This window comes from Salvelinus namaycush, unplaced genomic scaffold, assembly GCF_016432855.1.
Source record: "Salvelinus namaycush isolate Seneca unplaced genomic scaffold, SaNama_1.0 Scaffold535, whole genome shotgun sequence".
NCBI lineage: Eukaryota > Metazoa > Chordata > Actinopteri > Salmoniformes > Salmonidae > Salvelinus > Salvelinus namaycush.
In genome coordinates this window covers 25,847-49,223 of record NW_024061237.1, presented here as the reverse complement: position 1 = coordinate 49,223, position 23,377 = coordinate 25,847, and the positions used below count along the sequence as shown (strand labels likewise).

General features: G+C 45.6%; 1 protein-coding gene across 1 annotated transcript; it reads left to right on the top strand.

The window, feature by feature from the left end:
• The first annotated feature begins 1,047 nt into the window (after positions 1-1,047).
• Positions 1,048-22,872, top strand: trim47 (tripartite motif containing 47). Its single transcript, XM_038986641.1, has 10 exons — positions 1,048-1,249; positions 3,608-3,825; positions 7,935-7,980; positions 8,477-8,572; positions 10,087-10,176; positions 11,838-11,999; positions 15,957-15,965; positions 18,455-18,563; positions 19,702-19,883; positions 22,525-22,872. Exons 1-10 carry the CDS (start codon positions 1,061-1,063, stop codon positions 22,870-22,872), a joined length of 1,449 nt encoding a protein of 482 aa, XP_038842569.1. The 5' UTR covers positions 1,048-1,060.
• Positions 22,873-23,377: the final 505 nt, after the last annotated feature.

Below are 23,377 nucleotides of genomic sequence, written 5' to 3'. Positions count from 1 at the left end.
AAGATACATTTTAAAATATATTACCAAATATTTTAATAAATGTATGTCACGTTATATATGGGTTTTAAATATTTTATCATATATGTTTAAATAAATCTCATGTTATTTGATATATAAGGCCACATATTGCCATACAGTTCCTTCAGAAAGTATTCATACCCATTGACTTCTTTCACATTTTGTTGTGTTACAGCCTGAATTAAAAATTGATTAAATCAAAAAATGTTATCACCCATCTACACACAATACCCCATAATGACAAAGTGAAAACATACAGGAATATCTCATTTACATAAGTATTCACATCCCTGAGTAAATACTTTGTAGAAGCAAGCCCCTTGAGCAGTGATTACAGCTGTGAGTCTTTCTGGGTAAACCTCTAAGAGCTTTCCACACCTGGATTGTGCAACATTTGCCCATTATTCTTTTAGAAATTCTTCAAGCTCTGTCAAATTGGTTGTTGATCGTTGCTAGACAACCATTGTCAGGTCTTGCCATAGATTTTCAAGCAGATTCAAGTCAAAACTGTAACTCGGCAACTCAGGAACATTCTCTGTCTTCTTGGTATGCAACTCCAGTGTATATTTGGCCTTGTGTTTTAGGTTATTGTCCTGCTGTTAATGAAAGTAAATAGAGCCGAATATATTGATAAAAGTCACCTTGTCCTAGAGATATTTACACGGTCATCAAAACGTCACACCAGGGTAAGCCTACACCAAACACAGCCCTTATTTGAAGTGTTTCCCAAATCCCCTATGGGAAAATTAATGGTGGAAAAACGACTGGACCCATTTCCCTGTTTGACCGCTAGGTTTTATGGGTATTATGACTCATTATGTGGTACTCTATGGAAATCTGCCTAGTGATTTCCATACAAAAGTTCCTCGCTTCTTGGGCTTATTTTCGTGGACAGATTTTGGGCGGAGTAAAAGCTTTCGCCTCTTCCTCCGCCCAGACAACGGATAGCCAATCGCGTCATCAATCAAAGGAATCATGTTGAGCCAACACTTCCGCTTTCTTCTACGCTACGGAAACGTGTGTTGGTAGCTAGGTAAACAACATGGCTGCGGGATCCAGCGGTGCGGGCAGCGAGCTACAAAAAGAGTTGATGTGTGCCATCTGCCTTGACTACTTCCACGACCCCGTCATTCTCAAATGCGGACACAATTTCTGCAAGTTCTGCATCCTGATGCATTGGGAGGAGAACGGAGGAGAGGACGTCGGTTATCAATGCCCCGAGTGCCGAATGGTTTGTTGTGCTTCAATGCTAGTTAACGTTAGCGTTCTATCTTATCAGCTGTTTGCTAGCTAGACACTTTCTTTGTAATCTTGAATGCTCAAGTCAATCGTAGCAAGTGTAATTTACAATGCAGTTTCCGTACCTATTTTAGGCGTTACCACTGGAATTGGATAACGTTAGATTAGTTAAAACGCCGACACTGCTGAAAAACGGGGAGCCTTTGTGTTCTAATTTAGCTTGGTGGCTAATTAGGTAGTATGGCGAGGTGTTGTTTAATCAAGCCAACATGTAGTCACGGCCGAATCATCATGCCGTTAACTAACTAACTAGATAGTTACATAGCAAGCTTTAGTATTGTCTCCTTTCTCTCAAAAGATAGAACCCCACACTGCTCTTGTCAGTATCACAAAGTATAAATAAAGTTATACTGGAAGGAGTAGTGTGCGGGTCTTTATTGTTTTATTATCTTAAGCTATCATTTAATTATTCCCGCGCACCTACAAAGGGCACACTCAGATGCAGAGTGATTTTCCTGTTTTTTTGTCACCCTTTGTCAAAAGGCACATTCAGACGCGAACTACTTTTAGCGGCCATTGATGAAGGTATCTTCTTTTAAGAGCCCGGCGCTTGTAGGGCGAAGGTAACCCGGAGGATAAGGTTTTTCTAGGGCTGTGCGATTTATAGTTTTAAGGTGTACCGGTATCGATCCACATACATGTATGGATTTTTACAATCCAATCTATACATGTATTTTGATACAACTGCAAAATAAATGAACAGTTTTATTACATGTAATTGGTCTACTTCTCTGTCCGTTTTGTCCTAGTTTGGTTGAGTATGAAACCATCAGAATGGAGAAAGCCCATTTTAAAACCCATTTTTAATTAATATGTTGTCATCCTAGGGCAGCGTTTCCCGTACGCTGTCCTCTGGACACCAAGGGGTGCACGTTTTGGTTTTGGCCCTACACAGCTGATTCAAATGATCAAACCTTGATGAGTTTATTTGAATATAATATCATGTGCATATATTTAGAACTTTAATTATTTCGAAATATAAAATAAGAAAAACACTATAGTTACAAAAGTATGTGGACACCCATTCAAATTAGTGGATTCCTCTATTTCAGCCACACCCGTTGCTGACAGTTGTATAAAAACGAGCACACAGCCATGCAATCTCCATAAAAAAACATTTACGGTAGAATGGCCTTACTGAAGAGCTCAGTGACTTTCAATGTGGCACCGTCATAGGATGCCACCTTTCCAACAAGTCAGTACGTCAAATTTCTGACCTCCTGGAGCTGCCCCTATCAACTGTAAGTGCTGTTATTGTGAAGTGGCAACATCTAGGAGCAAAAACATCTCAGCTGCGACGTGGTAGGCCACACAAGCTCACAGAATGGTACCACTGAGTGCTGAAGCATGTAGCACTTAAAAGTTGTCTGTCCTCTGTTGCAACACTCATTGCCGAGCACAACGTCAGCACAATAACTGTTCATCGGGAGCTTCGTGAAATGGGTTTACAAGGCCGAGCAGCTGCACAAAGGCCTAAGATCACCATGAGCAATGCCAAGCGTCAGCTGGAGTGTTGTAAAGCTCACTTCCATTGAACTCTGGAGCAGTGAATCCCGCTTCAACATCTGGCAGTCCAATCTGTGTTCGGCGGATCCCAGGAGAACGCTACCTGCCCCAATGCATAGTGCCAACTGTAAACTTTGAGGATGAATAATGGTCTGGGGCTGTTTTTCATGGTTCAGGCTAGGCCTCTTAGTTCCAGTGAAGGGAAATCTTAACACTGCAGCATACAATGATATTCTGTGCTTCCAGCTTTGTGGCAAACGTTTGGGGAAGGCCCTTGTTTCAGCCTGACAATTCCTCCGTGCACAAAGCAAGGTCCATATAGAAATGGTTTGTCGAGATCGTTGTGGATTAACTTGACTGGCCTGCACAGAGCCCTGACCTCAACCCCACCGAACACCTTTGGGATGAATTGGAACACCGACTGCGTGCCAGGCCTAAGCGCCCAAAATCAGTGCCCGGCCTAACTAATGTTCTCGTAGCTGAATGGAAGCAAGTCCCTGCAGCCATCTTCCAACATCTAGTGGAACGCTTTCCAAGAAGAGTGGCCTTTGTTATAGCAGCAAAGGAGGGACCAACTCCATATTAATGCCCATGATTTTGGAATGAGATGTTCGGCGAGCAGGTGTCCACATACTTTTGGCAATGTAGTGTATTTTGGCCATATCGCCCAACTCTATCTGTGGTTGTAGCAAGCTAAAAATGTTTGCATAACTGTCTCGACTAATTCAGTACCTTTTTCAATGTAATAATCTAAAAGCTGGTTGTTCAAAACTTTTCTCTGTAGATATTTAACAAGATCAGCTTCACCAAGAACTACCTGGTTAAGAACCTTGTAGATAAGCTGAGTGATTTTGCGTGTCTGAAGCCCTGTGAGCAGCCGGCTCCATCCAAGCGTGTCCAACTAGACGGGAAATGCGACCGGCATGGAGAGGAGCTGAAGCTCTACTGCCACACCGACAACAAACCCATCTGTGTGGTGTGTAGGGAGTCCCGGGCACACAGGTAACAAATGTTCCAAGTTTCCCCTGATGCCTATAGATCTAGGATCAGCTTTCCCTACCCTAATCTCAGAAACTCATAACAAAAATTGTCAGCTGCTTGATTCAGTTCTGGGGAGTTTTTAAGGAAATTGTATCATGTAAAGAGACAGCCTTGAAAATGTTCACCTAATCTTTCAGGTCATAAATAATCCTTGGTTCCTGCCTGTGTTTGGTAAAGGTATGAGGGGGAGATGGTCATGACCCCCCTCCTTAGGACCTTCTGGCAGAACAGACAGAATATGTTCTATAAGTTAAGATCAGAGACGGTGCCAGACGCATGCAGGAACCAACCCTATGAACTATGCCGATGTAAAGTGTCTGTGTCAGTATATAAGAGATCTAACGGGACTGCCCCGACAGAGCTCCTGACAGATGTGTACTATGGTGCATCACGTTTGTTGGAACGTCTCCAGTTAACTGTTAACAATGATTCATTTAAGATTGACTTCGAGTGTCCCTGTTGTCCGCGGGTCCTTAGTCTTAAATTCATTCATCTGATTAGAAGGCCTTGAGTCTTAACCTGTCTAGCGGAACCCCGCTAGCGGAACCCCTCAACAACAGCCAATAAAATTGCAGGGCGCCAAATACAAATCAACAGAAATCTCATAAATAAAATTTCTCAAACATACAAGTATTAGGCACCATTTTAAAGATAAAATTACCCTTAATCCAGCCACAGTGTCTGATTTAAAAAAAAAATGCTTTACAGCGAAAGCTCCACAAACGATTGTTAGGTCACCACCAAGTCACAGAAAAATCTAGCCATTTTTCCCGCCAAAAAGAGGAGTCACAAAAAGCACAAATAGAGATAAAATTAATCACTAACCTTTGATGATCTTCATCAGATGACACTCATAGGACTTCATGTTACACAAAAAATGTATGTTTTGTTCGGTGAAGTTCATATTTATATCCAAAAATCTTATTGTACATTGGTGTGTTACGTTCAGTAGTAAACATGCAGTGATATTGCAGAGAGGCACGTGAATTCACAGAAACACTCATAATAAATGTTGATGAAAATACAACTATTATACATGGAACTTTAGATACACTTCTCCTTAATGCAACCGCTGTGTCAGATTTTTTTTTTTTTTATTACGGAAAAAGCATAATCTGAGAACGGCGCTCAGAGCCCAAACCAGCCAGAGAAATATCCGCCATGTTGGGTAGTCAACATTATTCATAAATAGCATTATAAATATTAATTTACCTTTGATGATCTTCATCAGAATGCACTCCCAGGAATCGCAGTTCCACAATAAATGCTTGTTTTGTTCGATAATATCCATCATTTTTGTCCATTTAAGTCCAATAGCTTCTTTTTTTAGGGCGTTTGGTAAACAACTCTAAAAGCGCGATCTGGTCCATTCGAACAAAACTTTCAAAAAGTTATATTACAGGTCGAAGAAACTTGTCAAACTAAGTATAGAATCATTCTTTAGGATGTTTTTATCATAAAAGTTCAATAATGTTCCAACCGGAGAATTCCATTGTCTGTAGAAAAGCAATGGAACGAAGTGTAAATTAACCCATATCCCACTGTGTATTCGATAGGGGTGAGTTCAAAAACTACAAACCTCAGATTTCCCACTTCCTGTTTGGATTTTTTCTCAGGTTTTTGCCTGCCTTATGAGTTCTGTTATACTCACAGACATCATTCAAACAGTTTTAGAAACTTCAGAGTGTTTTCTATCCAATACTAATAATACTATGCATATATTAGCATCTGGGACTGAGTAGGAGGCAGTTCACTCTGGGCACGTATATTTGAATGACGCATACAGTGCATTCGGAAAGTATTCAGAGCCCTTGACTTTTTCCACATTTTGTTATGTTACAGCCTTATTCTAAAATGTGTTAAATCGTTTCCCCCCCCTTCATCAATCTACACACAATACCCTATAATGACAAAGCAAAACAGGTTATGAATTTTTTTTTAATGTGTATATCTATATTTTTTAAACGTATACATTTACATAAGTATTCTGACCCTTTACTCAGTACTTTGTTGAAACACCTTTTGCAGCGATTACAGCCTTACGTCTCCTTGGGTATGACGCTACAAGCTTGGCGCACCTGTATTTGGGGAGTTTCTCCCATTCTTTTCTGCAGATCCTCAAGCTCTGTCAGGTTGGATGGGGAGCGTCGCTGCATAGCTATTTTCAAGTCTCTCCAGAGATGTTCGATTGGGTTCAAGTCCGGACTGGGTGGGGTACCTGCTTTGTTATTGTTTGAACTGCAGATTGCCCTTTTAAGGTGGAATGAGTGGTTGAACACAGTAAGGACATTCAGAGACATGTCCAGAAGCCACTCCTGCATTGTCTTGGCTGTGTGCTGTTTATTTGATTTATTATTTGATTTTTTAACATTTATTTAACTGGGCAAGTCAGTTAAGAACAAATTCTTATTTACAATGACTGCTTACCGAAAGGCGTAAGACCTCCTATTGGGACGGGGGTTGGGATAAAAAAAAACAGCAACATAAAAATATAGGACAAAACACACATAGAGACCAAAGACAACAACATAGCAAGGCAGCAACACAGCATGACAACAACATGGTAGCAGCACAAAACATGGTACAAACATTAATGGGCACAGACAACAGCACAAAGGGCAAGAAGGTAGAGACAACAATACATCACGCAAAGCAGCCACAACTGTCAGTGTCCATGATTTGAGCGAGAACTGTGCAGTTTGAGTGTTTGTTGCAGCTCGTTCCAGTCGCTGGCTTCAGCAAACTGAAAAGACGAGCGACCCAGGGATGAGTGTGCTTTGGGGACCTTTAACAGAATGTGACTAGCAAAACGGGTGTTTGTATGTGGAGGATGAGGGCTGCAGTAGATATCTCAGATAGGGGGGAGTGAGGCCTAAGAGGGTTTTGTATTTAGGGTCGTTGTCCTGTGGGAAGGTGAAGACTTCACCCCAGTCTGAGGTCCTGAGCGCTCTGGAGTAGGTTTACATCAATGGATTTCTCTGTACTTTGCTCTGTTCATCTTTCCCTCGATCCTGACTAGTCTCCCAGTCCCTACAGCTGAAAAACATCCCCACAGCATTTAAATTTAAAAAAATGTACCTTTATTTAACTTGGCAAGTCAGCATGATGCTGCCACCACCATGCTTCACCTTAGGGATGGTGCCAGGTTTCCTCCGGATGTGACGCTTGGCATTCAGGCCAAAGAGTTCAATCTTGGTTTCATCAGAACAGAGGGTCTTGTTTCTCATGGTTTGAGAGTCCTTTCGGTGTGTCTGGCAAACTCCAAGTGGACTGTCATGTGCCTTTTACTGAGGAGTGGCTTCTGTATGGCCACTCCACCATAAAGGCCTGATTGGTGGAGTGCTGTAGAGATGGTTGTCTTTCTGGAAGGTTCTCCCATCTCCACAGAGGAGCTCTGTTAGTGACCATCGGGTTCTTGGTCACCTCCCTGACCAAGGCCCTTCTCCACTGATTGCTCAGTTTGGCCGGGCGGCCAGCTCTAGGAAGATTCTTGGCGGTTTGATGGAGACCACTGTGTTCTTGAGGACCTTCAATGCTGCATAAATGTTTTGGTACCCATCCCCAGATTTTTTTCTGTTTGTTTAAATCGGGCCTTTCAGGGCAGCAGTGTTAAAAAAAAATATTAGAAATATTGATTTGTTAATTGCTTTTTGGGGATTCAAATTACGTTACCCTGATGAGAATTCTGCTACGGTGATGGGAATTCTGTGAAAGTGTTGGTAAAATGCTTAGTATCTGATCAAACATTTTGTTTCACCACTATCACTGGTTTGAGGTGGACCGTTAACCACTGATCTAGGGACACATTAGATTACCCTTCCCTTACCCCTTACCCTTACCTTCCCCTTACCTTACCCTTACCCTTACCTTACCCTTCCCCTTACCCTTCCGTTACCCTTCCCCTTACCTTACCCTTACCTTACCCTCCCCCTTACCCTTCCCTCAAATTCTCTCCTTGAGCAATCGGGTGGATATCACCAAACTGATGGTCTCAAGGCCAAAGTTTCTGTCACATTGAGCATTCAGACCAAGTCCTTAAATAACATGACCGTGTTCCCTTGTCCTTTCAGACACCATGACGTGGCTCCTGTACCAGAGGTCCTTGAGGATATGAAGGTGAGGCCGAGGACACAACATGCTGCTGTTGCTGAGAAAGATTTGTTGTTGTGGGTTTCTGAAAGGGCCAATCTGATACATCCAGCTTGGGATGTAACATTATAAAATTATAACATATTTAAATGAATGATATGATTCTCGAAGCTAATAACTTGTAAATGTGTCATGAGCTTAGTTCAACTGTCGTACCCCATAATCAGAACCCAAAATGTAAGCTTGTTTTACTCCATTGTTTGTAAACAATGCAAGTGTATACAAAACTGTATAGCCTCATAACATGGTTAAAACAATCATTTTAATATCATGAATTGGTCAGTCCTTGCATCCGTAACTCTGTCTATGAGTTTGTGACTGGTTATATTTCTCCAGCCCCCGTCCGTCAGCTGTTTATAAACAGCGGCGGGGTGTCTGCTTTGTTATTGTTTGAACTGCAGATTGCCCTTTTTTAAGATGGATTGAGTGGTTGAACACGGTAAAGTGTGTGTGTTTCTCTCAGAGCGAGCTGCGACTGAGGCTGGTGGAATTAACATGGCAGAAGACTGTGTGTACCAGAGTGAAGGCTATGGACGAGCAGACCAAGAATGAAGCCAAGGTACACAGCTGGGCTCTGGATATACATAGATATGTTGTTGGTATACCAGTGAACTAATATATATATTAATTAATTAATTACATATACATACAGTGGGGAGAACAAGTATTTGATACACTGCCGATTTTGCAGGTTTTCCTACTTAATGTTTATCATAGGTACACTTCAACTGTGAGAGACGGAATCTAAAATTCCAGAAAATCACATTGTATGATTTTTAAGTAATTAATTTGCATCTGTACATACAGTACCGGTCAAAAGTTTGTGCACACCTACTCATTCCAGGGTTTTTCTTTATTTTTACTATTTTCTACATTGTAGAATAATAGTGAAGACTTCAACTATAAAATAACACATATGGAATCATTTAGTAACCAGAAAGTTATCTTTCTTTTCTATTTGAGATTCTTCAAAGTAGCCACCCTTTGCCTTGACAACAGCTTTGCGCACTCTTGGCATTCTCTCAACCAGCTTCATGAGGTAGTTACCTGGAATGCATTTCAATTTACAGGTGTGCCTTGTTAAAAGTTCATTTGTGGAATTTCTTTCCTTAATGGGTTTGAGCCAATCAGTTGTGTTATGACAAGGTAGGGTTGGTATACAGAAGATAGCCCTATTTGGTAAAAGACCAAGTCCGTATTATTGCAAGAACATCTCAAATAACCAAAGAGAAACGACAGCATCATTACTTTAAGACACGAAGGTCAGTCAATCCTGAAAATTTCAAGAACTTTTAACGTTTCTTCAAGTGCAGTCGCAAAAACCATCAAGCACTATGATGAAACTGACTCTCATGAGGACCGCCACAGGAAAGGAAGACCCAGAGTTACCTCTGCTACAAAGGATAAATTCATTAGAGTTACCAGCCTCAGAAATTGTAGCCCAAATAAATGCTTCAGAGTTCAAGTAACAGACACATCTCAACATCAACTGTTCAGAGGAGACTACGAGACTTTGAGCGTGGTATGATCATTTGTGCCAGGCGCGACGGTTCCAGTATCTCAGAAACGGCCTCCTGGGCGGTGGTGTAATGGTCTGGGGAATGATTTCCTGGCACAAGTCACCACACCTTGTAGAATTCATGTCCCGAAGAATCATGGGTATTCTGGGTGCAAAGGTGGGGGGTCCGACCCTGTACTAGATGGGTGTACCTAATAAAGATTAAGGACTAGTCCTGGACTAGTTATCTCCATGTTAATTGGAGAATCTCCATTTAACAGTAATTTTTATTCTAGGACTAGGCGTAATAATCCGACCCTGGGAGTAGTTATATAATCCGTCCTCTCATATAATATATGCCGTTTATGTAGACTCTTTTATCCAAAGTGACTTACGACTCAGTCGTGTGTTCATACATCCTCCGGTTAGACTGACAGTCGTGTATTCATTCCTCCTCCGGTTAGACTGACAGTCGTGTGTGTGTTCATTCCTCCTCCGGTTAGACTGACAGTCGTTACGTCAGATGACCATTAGGTGACGTCGGCGTCTTTTCCCCATGTTATCACATCTTCTAGTTAAAGAAGCTGAAGCTGAAGGAGAAGATTGAGGAGGATGTGGGGTCTCTAGTCCAGTTCCTGTTGGATGAGAAGGACGACCTACTGGAGGTTAGTGTGTATATACAGGTGAAGTCGGAAGTTTACATACACTTAGGTTGGAGTCATTAAAACTCGGTTTTCAACCACTCCACAAATTTCTTGTTAACAAACTATAGTTTTGGCAAGTCAGTTAGGACATCTACTTTGTGCATGACACATGTAATTTTTCCAACAATTGTTTACAGACAGATTATTTCACTTATAATTCACTGTATCACAATTACAGTGGGTCAGAAGTTTACATACACTAAGTTGACTGTGCCTTTAAACAGCTTGGAAAATTCCAGAAAATGATGTCATGGCTTTAGAAGCTTCTGATAGGCTAATTGACCTCATTTGAGTCAATTGGAGGTGTACTTGTGGATGTATTTCAAGGCCTACCTTCAAACTCAATGCATCTTTGCTTGACATCATGGGAAAATCAAAAAAAATCAGCCAAGATCTCAGGAAAAAAAATGGTAGACTTCCACAAGTCTGGTTCATCCTTGGGAGCAATTTCCAAACCCCTGAAGGTACCATGTTCCACTGTACTAACAATAGTACGATAGTATAAACACCATGGGACTACGCAGCCGTCATACCGCTCAGGAAGGAGACACGTTCGGTCTCCTAGAGCTGAACGGACTTTGGTGCAAAAAGTGCAAATCAATCTCAGAACAACAGCAAAGGACCTTGTGAAGATGCTGGAGGAAACAGGTACAAAGGTATCTATATCCACAGTAAAACGAGTCCTATATCGACATAACCAGAAAGGCCGCTCAGCAAGGAAGAAGCCACTGCTCCAAACCACCATAAAAAAGCCAGACTACGGTTTGCAGTTGCACATGGTGACAAAGATCAGACTTTTTGGAGAAATGACCTCTGGTCTGATGAAACAAAAATAGAACTGCTTCGCCATAATGACCATCGTTATGTTTGGAGGAAAAAGGGGGAGGCTTGCAAGCCGAAGAACACCATCCCAACCGTGAAGCACGGGGTTGGCAGCATCATGTTGTGGGGGTGCTTTGCTGCAGGAGGGACTGGTGCACTTCACAAACTAGATGGCATCATGAGGGAAAATTATATGGATATTTTGAAGCAACATCTCAAGACATCAGTCAGGAAGTTAAAGCTTGGTCACATGGTCTTCCAAATGGACAATGACCCCAAGCATACTTCCAAAGTTGTGGCAAAATGGCTTAAGGACAATGCTTAAGGACATCACAAAGCCCTGACCAAAGCCCTGACCTTAATCCTATAGAAAATTTGTGGGCAGAACTGAAAAAGCGTGTGTGAGCAAGGAGGCCTACAAACCTGACTGTTACATCAGCTCTGTCAGGAGGAATGGGCCAAAATTCACCCAACTCATTGTGGGAAGCTTGTGGAAGGCTACCCAAAACATTTGACCCAGGTTAAACAATTTAAAGGCAATGTTGCCAAATACTAATTGAGTGTATGTAAACTTCTGACCCACTGGGAATGTGATGAAATAAATAAAATAGTGTACTCTGTGTAGCTTGATGGTTAGTTGGTATATTCTGTGTGTAGCCTGATGGTTAGTTGGTATACTGAATACTGTGGCTCACATTGGGCTAATTTGCATACAGCAGCAGCAAAATAATAATTAGACTATTTAGAAAATTGTCATGAGAGTTCCAACAGTGTAATAATGTTGAAATGTCCGTCCTTAGGCTCTGGATGCTGAGGAGGGGACTGTCATAGGGACGATAGATGACAACCTGAGGTGGGTGGAGACCGAGGTGGTAGCTGTGGACAAGCACATGGCCCAGATACACAACCACATCAGAGGAAACACCAGCTTCGAGGTGACTTTGTCAAACATTCCCCTCGCAGTTTCTGTCCATTCTGAGATGGTTGATGGAAAATGTGCTACAGGATTCTAAAGTGTTTTCTGAGAATTGGTCATACATTTTAGTCTTGTAGTTTTCATGTTACTGACGTGTTGATGAAGGTAGCATGGCAATCCTCACACCTTTTTTCTATGGTCAGATTCATAGAGTTGGATAGAGGTCTATAGTCCTGTTTTAGCACGGGCAGCGCCAACGTGGGCTTTCATAATGAGTCAACTGGATGGGACTTGCTATTAGTTAAGAAACGGTCTCAGAATTCTATCCAGGCCTATGGTCAAAGGACTACAAATGGTGGTTTTTAACTTAGCACTATATAGACGCTGTGGTAGACGGCGCTCTTACGCATCGCCTACTACTGTCTACCACAGCCGAGTTATAAGTGCGGGTTTGGAGAAATGTTTGGTTCAGACGGTTTCTTTACAGATATCCCACACATTATACAATCTGGGTCAAGGAGTTAAGGATTCCAGGTAACAGGGTTTTCAGAAACAATTAGCCTGTTACTTTCCTGGCTCTGCATTTTAGCCTTCTAGAACATTCTATATTGGGTTAGTTTTAGCTGTGTGAATTGGTTTGTAATCTCATCATCTGTCTTTCTCTCTCCACAGAGCATCACTGAGACATACAAAAAGTAAGTGTTTTTGTTTTCCCGTGTTCAGTCTGTAGTCTGTAGTCTGGTGGTCTCGGGTTCAGTCTGTAGTCTGGTGGTCTCGGGTTCAGCCTGTAGTCTGGTGGTCTCGGGTTCAGCCTGTAGTCTGGTGGTCTCGGGTTCAGCCTGTAGTCTGGTGGTCTCGGGGTTCAGCCTGTAGTCTGGTGGTCTCGGGGTTCAGCCTGTAGTCTGGTGGTCTCGGGTTCAGTCTGTAGTCTGGTGGTCTCGGGTTCAGTCTGTAGTCTGGTGGTCTCGGGTTCAGCCTGTAGTCTGGTGGTCTCGGGTTCAGCCTGTAGTCTGGTGGTCTCGGGGTTCAGCCTGTAGTCTGGTGGTCTCGGGGTTCAGCCTGTAGTCTGGTGGTCTCGGGGTTCAGCCTGTAGTCTGGTGGTCTCGGGTTCAGTCTGTAGTCTGGTGGTCTCGGGTTCAGTCTGTAGTCTGGTGGTCTCGGGTTCAGCCTGTAGTCTGGTGGTCTCGGGGTTCAGCCTGTAGTCTGGTGGTCTCGGGTTCAGCCTGTAGTCTGGTGGTCTCGGGTTCAGCCTGTAGTCTGGTGGTCTCGGGGTTCAGCCTGTAGTCTGGTGGTCTCGGGTTCAGCCTGTAGTCTGGTGGTCTCGGGTTCAGCCTGTAGTCTGGTGGTCTCGGGTTCAGCCTGTAGTCTGGTGGTCTCGGGGTTCAGCCTGTAGTCTGGTGGTCTCGGGTTCAGCCTGTAGTCTGGTGGTCTCGGGGTTCAGCCTGTAGTCTGGTGGTCTCGGGTTCAGCCTGTAGTCTGGTGGTCTCGGGTTCAGCCTGTAGTCTGGTGGTCTCGGGGTTCAGCCTGTAGTCTGGTGGTCTCGGGTTCAGCCTGTAGTCTGTAGTCTGGTGGTCTCGGGTTCAGTCTGTAGTCTGGTGGTCTCGGGTTCAGTCTGTAGTCTGGTGGTCTCGGGTTCAGCCTGTAGTCTGGTGGTCTCGGGTTCAGCCTGTAGTCTGGTGGTCTCGGGTTCAGCCTGTAGTCTGGTGGTCTCGGGGTTCAGCCTGTAGTCTGGTGGTCTCGGGGTTCAGCCTGTAGTCTGGTGGTCTCGGGTTCAGTCTGTAGTCTGGTGGTCTCGGGTTCAGCCTGTAGTCTGGTGGTCTCGGGTTCAGCCTGTAGTCTGGTGGTCTCGGGGTTCAGCCTGTAGTCTGGTGGTCTCGGGGTTCAGCCTGTAGTCTGGTGGTCTCGGGGTTCAGCCTGTAGTCTGGTGGTCTCGGGGTTCAGCCTGTAGTCTGGTGGTCTCGGGTTCAGTCTGTAGTCTGGTGGTCTCGGGGTTCAGCCTGTAGTCTGGTGGTCTCGGGTTCAGTCTGTAGTCTGGTGGTCTCGGGTTCAGCCTGTAGTCTGGTGGTCTCGGGGTTCAGCCTGTAGTCTGGTGGTCTCGGGTTCAGCCTGTAGTCTGGTGGTCTCGGGGTTCAGCCTGTAGTCTGGTGGTCTCGGGTTCAGCCTGTAGTCTGGTGGTCTCGGGTTCAGCCTGTAGTCTGGTGGTCTCGGGTTCAGCCTGTAGTCTGGTGGTCTCGGGGTTCAGCCTGTAGTCTGGTGGTCTCGGGGTTCAGCCTGTAGTCTGGTGGTCTCGGGGTTCAGCCTGTAGTCGGGTGGTCTCGGGTTCAGCCTGTAGTCGGGTGGTCTCGGGTTCAGCCTGTAGTCGGGTGGTCTCGGGGTTCAGCCTGTAGTCTGGTGGTCTCGGGGTTCAGCCTGTAGTCTGGTGGTCTCGGGGTTTAGCCTGTAGTCTGGTGGTCTCGGGGTTTAGCCTGTAGTCTGGTGGTCTCGGGGTTTAGCCTGTAGTCTGGTGGTCTCGGGGTTTAGCCTGTAGTCTGGTGGTCTCGGGGTTTAGCCTGTAGTCGGGTGGTCTCGGGGTTTAGCCTGTAGTCGGGTGGTCTCGGGTTCAGCCTGTAGTCTGGTGGTCTCGGGGTTCAGCCTGTGGTCTCGGGGTTCAGCCTGTAGTCTGGTGGTCTCGGGGTTCAGCCTGTGGTCTCGGGTTCAGCCTGTAGTCTGGTGGTCTCGGGTTCAGCCTGTAGTCTGGTGGTCTCGGGGTTCAGCCTGTAGTCTGGTGGTCTCGGGGTTCAGCCTGTAGTCTGGTGGTCTCGGGGTTCAGCCTGTAGTCTGGTGGTCTCGGGTTCAGCCTGTAGTCTGGTGGTCTCGGGTTCAGTCTGTAGTCTGGTGGTCTCGGGTTCAGCCTGTAGTCTGGTGGTCTCGGGTTCAGCCTGTAGTCTGGTGGTCTCGGGTTCAGCCTGTAGTCTGGTGGTCTCGGGTTCAGCCTGTAGTCTGGTGGTCTCTGGGTTCAGCCTGTAGTCTGGTGGTCTCTGGGTTCAGCCTGTAGTCTGGTGGTCTCTGGGTTCAGCCTGTAGTCTGGTGGTCTCGGGTTCAGCCTGTAGTCTGGTGGTCTCGGGTTCAGCCTGTGGTCTGGTGGTCTCGGGTCCAGCCTGTGGTCTCGGGTTCAGCCTGTGGTCTGGTGGTCTCTGGTTCAGCCTGTGGTCTCGGGTTCAGCCTGTGGTCTCGGGTTCAGCCTGTGGTCTCGGGTTCAGCCTGTGGTCTCGGGTTCAGCCTGTGGTCTCGGGTTCAGCCTGTGGTCTCGGGTTCAGCCTGTAGTCTGGTGGTCTCGGGTTCAGCCTGTAGTCTGGTGGTCTCGGGTTCAGCCTGTAGTCTGGTGGTCTCGGGTTCAGCCTGTAGTCTGGTGGTCTCGGGTTCAGCCTGTAGTCTGGTGGTCTCGGGTTCAGCCTGTAGTCTGGTGGTCTCGGGTTCAGCCTGTAGTCTCGGGTTCAGCCTGTGGTCTCGGGTTCAGCCTGTAGTCTGGTGGTCTCGGGTTCAGCCTGTAGTCTGGTGGTCTCGGGTTCAGCCTGTAGTCTGGTGGTCTCGGGTTCAGCCTGTAGTCTCCCCTTCTCCCCGTTACAGCCCCGTGTAGTGACTCTATAATAACGGTTGACAGTCGTCTCCCCTCCTCCCTGTTACAGCCCCGTGTAGTGACTCTATAATAACGGTTGACAGTCGTCTCCCCTCCTCCCTGTTACAGCCCCGTGTAGTGACTCTATAATAACGGTTGACAGTCATCTCCCTGTTACAGCCCCGTGTAGTGACTCTATAATAACGGTTGACAGTCGTCTCCCCTCCTCCCTGTTACAGCCCCGTGTAGTGACTCTATAATAACGGTTGACAGTCATCTCCCTGTTACAGCCCCGTGTAGTGACTCTATAATAACGGTTGACAGTCGTCTCCCCTCCTCCCTGTTACAGCCCCGTGTAGTGACTCTATAATAAAGGTTGACAGTCGTCTCCCCTCCTCCCCGTTACAGCCCTGTGTAGTGACTCTATAATAACGGTTGACAGTCATCTCCCCGTTACAGTCCTGTGTAGTGACTCTATAATAACGGTTGACAGTCATCTCCCCTCCTCCCTGTTACAGCCCCGTGTAGTGACTCTATAATAACGGTTGACAGTCATCTCCCTGTTACAGCCCCGTGTAGTGACTCTATAATAACGGTTGACAGTCATCTCCCTGTTACAGCCCCGTGTAGTGACTCTATAATAACGGTTGACAGTCATCTCCCCGTTACAGCCCCGTGTAGTGACTCTATAATAACGGTTGACAGTCGTCTCCCCTCCTTCCTGTTACAGCCCCGTGTAGTGACTCTATAATAACGGTTGACAGTCGTCTCCCCTCCTCCCTGTTACAGCCCCGTGTAGTGACTCTATAATAACGGTTGACAGTCGTCTCCCCTCCTCCCTGTTACAGCCCCGTGTAGTGACTCTATAATAACGGTTGACAGTCATCTCCCTGTTACAGCCCCGTGTAGTGACTCTATAATAATGGTTGACAGTCATCTCCCTGTTACAGCCCCGTGTAGTGACTCTATAATAACGGTTGACAGTCATCTCCCCGTTACAGTCCTGTGTAGTGACTCTATAATAACGGTTGACAGTCATCTCCCCTCCTCCCTGTTACAGCCCCGTGTAGTGACTCTATAATAACGGTTGACAGTCATCTCCCTGTTACAGCCCCGTGTAGTGACTCTATAATAACGGTTGACAGTCATCTCCCTGTTACAGCCCCGTGTAGTGACTCTATAATAACGGTTGACAGTCATCTCCCCGTTACAGTCCTGTGTAGTGACTCTATAATAACGGTTGACAGTCGTCTCCCCTCCTCCCTGTTACAGCCCCGTGTAGTGACTCTATAATAACGGTTGACAGTCATCTCCCTGTTACAGCCCCGTGTAGTGACTCTATAATAATGGTTGACAGTCATCTCCCTGTTACAGCCCCGTGTAGTGACTCTATAATAACGGTTGACAGTCGTCTCCCTGTTACAGCCCCGTGTAGTGACTCTATAATAACGGTTGACAGTCATCTCCCTGTTACAGCCCTGTGTAGTGACTCTATAATAACGGTTGACAGTCGTCTCCCCTCCTCCCTGTTACAGCCCCGTGTAGTGACTCTATAATAACGGTTGACAGTCATCTCCCTGTTACAGCCCCGTGTAGTGACTCTATAATAACGGTTGACAGTCATCTCCCTGTTACAGCCCCGTGTAGTGACTCTATAATAACGGTTGACAGTCATCTCCCTGTTACAGCCCTGTGTAGTGACTCTATAATAACGGTTGACAGTCATCTCCCTGTTACAGCCCCGTGTAGTGACTCTATAATAACGGTTGACAGTCATCTCCCTGTTACAGCCCCGTGTAGTGACTCTATAATAACGGTTGACAGTCATCTCCCTGTTACAGCCCCGTGTAGTGACTCTATAATAACGGTTGACAGTCATCTCCCCGTTACAGCCCTGTGTAGTGACTCTATAATAACGGTTGACAGTCATCTCCCTGTTACAGCCCTGTGTAGTGACTCTATAATAACGGTTGACAGTCATCTCCCTGTTACAGCCCCGTGTAGTGACTCTATAATAACGGTTGACAGTCATCTCCCTGTTACAGCCCCGTGTAGTGACTCTATAATAACGGTTGACAGTCATCTCCCCTCCTCCCTGTTACAGCCCCGTGTAGTGACTCTATAATAACGGTTGACAGTCATCTCCCTGTTACAGCCCCGTGTAGTGACTCTATAATAACGGTTGACAGTCATCTCCCTGTTACAGCCCTGTGTAGTGACTCTATAATAACGGTTGACAGTCGTCTCCCCTCCTCCGTTACAGCCCCGTGTAGTGACTCTATAATAACGGTTGACAGTCATCTCCCTGTTACAGCCCCGTGTAGTGACTCTATAATAACGGTTGACAGTCATCTCCCTGTTACAGCCCCGTGTAGTGACTCTATAATAACGGTTGACAGTCATCTCCCTGTTACAGCCCCGTGTAGTGACTCTATAATAACGGTTGACAGTCATCTCCCTGTTACAGCCCCGTGTAGTGACTCTATAATAACGGTTGACAGTCATCTCCCCGTTACAGCCCCGTGTAGTGACTCTATAATAACGGTTGACAGTCGTCTCCCCTCCTCCCTGTTACAGCCCCGTGTAGTGACTCTATAATAACGGTTGACAGTCATCTCCCTGTTACAGCCCTGTGTAGTGACTCTATAATAACGGTTGACAGTCGTCTCCCCTCCTCCCTGTTACAGCCCCGTGTAGTAACATGTCCAGTATGACATCGTATATAACATGTATGATACATATAATGTTAAGCTCTCTCTCCTCCACCCTCACTCCTCCCCTTTCCTCCTCGTCTTCCATCCTCTCCTCTCTCCTCTTCTCTCACCATACCTCCTCCTCCCCTTCTCTCTCCTCTTCTCTCACCATATCTCCTCGTCCCTTCCTCTCCTCTCTCCAGCCCTCTAAAGGTGAGCCCTCTCATATCATCTGTTAACTGTACGGGTGACTGGATGAATGAGTTCTCTGGACCCCATCAGCTGATCTTGTGGAAAAGAATGATGCACGTGTTGCACACCAGTGAGTTGGCCTGGACACACACAGACACAGACAGACACACAGACACAGACACAGACAGACACAGACAGACACAGACAGACAGACACAGACAGACACAGACAGACACACAGACAGACACAGACAGACACACAGACAGACACACAGACAGACACACAGACACAGACAGACACACAGACACAGACAGACACACAGACACAGACAGACACACAGACACAGACAGACACACAGACACAGACAGACACACAGACACAGACAGACACACAGACACAGACAGACACACAGACACACACACAGACAGACACAGACAGACACACACAGACACACACAGACAGACACAGACACACACAGACAGACACAGACAGACACACACACAGACACAGACAGACACACAGACACAGACAGACACACAGACACACAGACACAGACAGACAGACACACAGACAGACACACAGACACAGACAGACACAGACAGACACACAGACACAGACAGACACACAGACACAGACAGACACACAGACACAGACAGACACACAGACACAGACAGACACACAGACACAGACAGACACACAGACACAGACAGACACACAGACACAGACAGACACACAGACACAGACAGACACACAGACACAGACAGACACACAGACACAGACAGACACACAGACACAGACAGACACACAGACACAGACAGACACACAGACACAGAGACACAGACAGACACACACACAGACACACACACAGACACACACACAGACACACACACAGACACACACACAGACACACACAGACACAGACAGACACACACACAGACACAGACAGACACACACAGACACAGACAGACAGACAGACAGACAGACAGACAGACAGACAGACAGACAGACAGACAGACAGACAGACCCTCTCTTGACTCTTCTATTTACATGTCTACTTGGTGCACAGGTGAACTTCCTGTCTAACATATCTCTCCTCGTCTCCCCCCTGTCTCTGTCTGTCTCTCTCTTTCTCTCCCTCACCCCCTCTACCTTTTCACTCTTTCTCTGTCCCTCTTCCACTTCCCCCTCTCTATCCCTCTGCCTCCCTTTCTCTCTCTCTCCCTCTGTCTCCCTTCTCCACCTCCCCCTCTCTCCCCTCCTGCTCCCAGTGCCCCAGAACCTGACCCTGGACCCAGACACGGCTCACCCTAACCTGGCCATCACGGACTTCGACACCAAGGTAGAGGAGGTGCGTACCCGTAGCCAGGACCCAGACCTGCCTCAGCGCTTCACCCGCTTCTGTGGTATTCTGGCCACTGCACAATACTCCAGCGGACAACACTACTGGGAGGTAATCAATTTTATATATATACTGTACATTACGTTTTCTAAGTCTGATGAGGATGATACTGTATGTACCAGGCACGTTTCCCCTCTGGGATAGCGAAGTATGTCATATTTTAGCAGACACTCTTATCCAGAACGACTTAGTGTATTCAACTAAGGTAGCTAAATCTTAGAATTTGGGGGGGGGGGGGGGGGGTACTGCAGCGTTTTTGGATTTGAGATCAAATGTTTCATTTCATATGAGAGAACAGAATGTCACGTTTTATTTGAGGGTATTTTCATACATTTACATTTAAGTCATTTAGCAGACGCTCTTATCCAGAGCGACTTACAAGTACATACATTCATACTTTTTTTGTACTGGCCCCCCGTGGGAATCGAACCCACAACCCTGGCGTTGCAAGCGCCATGCTCTACCAACTGAGCCACACGGGACAACGTACACGGGACAACATATACTCTCAAATAAACAAAGTTACAGGGGCATAAATATCATAGCCCCCCCCCCCCCAAAAGCGTTAAATTCCCCTGTTATTGGTAATGGTGAGAGACTAGCATGTTTTGGGGACACAATCTGTGTTTCTTAACTTTCTCACTGATCTATTTCTCACGATTCATTCATGATTATTCGTAATCCTTAGACATGGGTGGTATCCAGATTTTCATAGCCATCCAGGGATTTACGGTATTACCGGTACCTAGTGGTTAGAGCGTTGGACTTGTAACCGGTTGCAAGATCGAATCCCCGAGCTGACAAGGTAAAAATGTGTCGTTCTGCCCCTGAACAAGGCAGTTAACCCACTGTTCCCCGGTAGGACGTCATTGAAAATAAGAATTTGTTCTTAACTGACTTAAATAAAGGTTAAAAAAACAAAGTAACTTCCTTACCTCGTTGCACAACAGAGACTCTCCAATAGATATGGAACGCTATAGATTCACCGGCTCCTGCTTTCTCCCGTTGTGCTATTTTACAAACAAACAACGTGTGTCTGGCTCAACTTGTTCTGGGGAACTACGGTACGCTTCATAATGTGAAATGAAGAACACAATCTGCTTTATGTTTTAACGTTTCGCACACGTTGACTGCAGGTATAAACTTTAAAAAGTAGCTTCAAATATATTGGGAAAAAAATATTATTAGCATTGACGGTATTGTAAAAACCATCCCGTGGCTTTTTCCCCCAAATACCCCCGTTGACGGTGTATATACGTTAAACTGCCCGAGCCTAGTAACCATGGTAACATCCACATTTTAATGTAGAACTGTTTAGAAACATATTCTATTCCCAATTTACAATAAAAGTGACTCCAACATTATTTATCATTCATTTCTATTGGGCACAAAATAATCTGAAACACAACCAAAACTAACAGCTAATACATCCAACAAGTTTATAGAGTCACAAGCTTGATGTGTAGTCATTATATGCTATGAATATGGGACCAAATACTACATTTGAGTACTTTAATACACTAGAAGATAATTTGTCCATATTCTTATGACACCTTCAATGGGGGACTTGATACATAAAGTCACTTTGATTAACGGTAAAACAGATATGTATGAAAATCCCTTCAAATAAAAGCTGGCATTATGTTTAATTGACATCCACGTCTTCGGCGCCTGGGGAACAGCGGGTTAACTGCCTTGCTCCGGGGCAGAAAGACAGATTTTTACCTTGTCCGCTCGGGGATTCGATCCGACAACCTTTCGGTTACTGGCTCAACGCTCTGACCACTGGGATCCTAATGTAAATTCTAGTGGTTGAAGCCGCATTTTCAATTGGGTCATGTGTACATGTAGGTGACAAAGGGAAACTTAATGAAGGCAAGTACCGTAATTTCCGGACTATAACCCGCTACTTTTTTCCCACGCTATGAACCTCGCGGTTTATACAATGACGCGGTTTATACAATGACGCGGCTAATTTATGTTTTTTTTTTTTTTTCACAAGATTCATGCCGCCAAAAAACTGAGCACCGTCACATAATGTGACGTAAATCGAGCGCGCTCAAACTTGCCATCATTCTGATTACGGTAGTCATTTTGTCACCCTCATCATGGCAAAGACATGGAGAAATGCATATGATGCAGCTTTCAAGTTGAAGGCGATCGATCTGGCTGTTGGAAAAGGAAATAGAGCTGCTGCACGGGAGCCTTAATGAGTCGATGATAAGACGTTGGAACTGTGCAGATCCGACTGAAAGCCATAACAATCGCCACCGCAATGAAGTTTGACTTTCTTGGTAGGCTACTGTTTACTGCTATTTATTTTTTATTTTTGTTACAAGCCGTGTTTCGTTAAAGCCTATTTATTTTTGTTACAAGCCGTGTTTCGTTTAAAAGCCTATTTATTTTTGTTACAAGCCGTGTTTCGTTAAAGCCTATTTATTTTTGTTACAAGCCGTGTTTCGTTTAAAAGCCTATTTATTTTTGTTACAAGCCGTGTTTAGTTTAAAGGCTGTTTAAAGTTCATTTGTTTCAATATACCGGTAGGCACTTGCGGCTTATAGACATGTGCGGTTTATTTATGTACAAAATACATATTTGTAAAAAATTCAGTGGGTACGGCTTATATTCAGGTGCGCTTAATAGTCCAGCAATTACGGTACAGTAAGGTGTTGGTGGTGGTTTCTTATTTCAGGTGGATGTGAAGGACAAGGGCGTATGGTACCTGGGGGTGACAGGAGAGTACAGTCCCAGGAAGGGGTTCGTCAACCTGTGTCCATCCTCCGGCTACTGGAGCCTTAGTCTGCAGGACAGGCTATATGCTAACGAGGAGGACGCCAAGATACCTCTGGCCGACTACTGGAACTCTCCGCGGGTGGGCGTGTACCTGGACTACGACGCAGGCCGCGTGTCTTTCTACGACGCAGTCACCATGAAGAAGTTGTACATGTTTGAGGCGTACTTCGAGGAGCCGGTATCTCCTTTCTTCAGCCCAGGGAAGAACGACCCTGGGAGCAGACTGCAGATCTGTCATTACTACTGAGATGGGGAGGGGGGGTGTGTGCCTGGGTAGAAGATTAGGCCTACAGCCTACTCTGTGAGTGTGTGTGTGTGGCTACTCATTATTACAGATTCGCTCTTGATGACAGCAAGGAGGGGTGTGTGTGTGTGTGTGTGTGTGCGCCTGGGTAGAAGATTAGGCCTACAGCCAACTCTGACAGTGTGTGTGTGGCTACTCATTCCAGATTCACTCTTGATGATGTATGATCAACCATTTCAGCTGTGGCTTTGTGCCAGAGCCCCTGGAGTGTTCTAGAATGGTACTGATTCTACTATGGCTTTGTGCCAGAGCCCCTGGAGTGTTCTAGAATGGTACTGATTCTACTATGGCTTTGTGCCAGAGCCCCTGGTGTGTTCTAGAATGGTACTGATTCTACTGTGGCTTTGTGCCAGAGCCCCTGGAGTATTCTAGAATGGTACTGATTCTACTATGGCTTTGTGCCAGAGCCCCTGGAGTGTTCTAGAATGGTACTGATTCTACTGTGGCT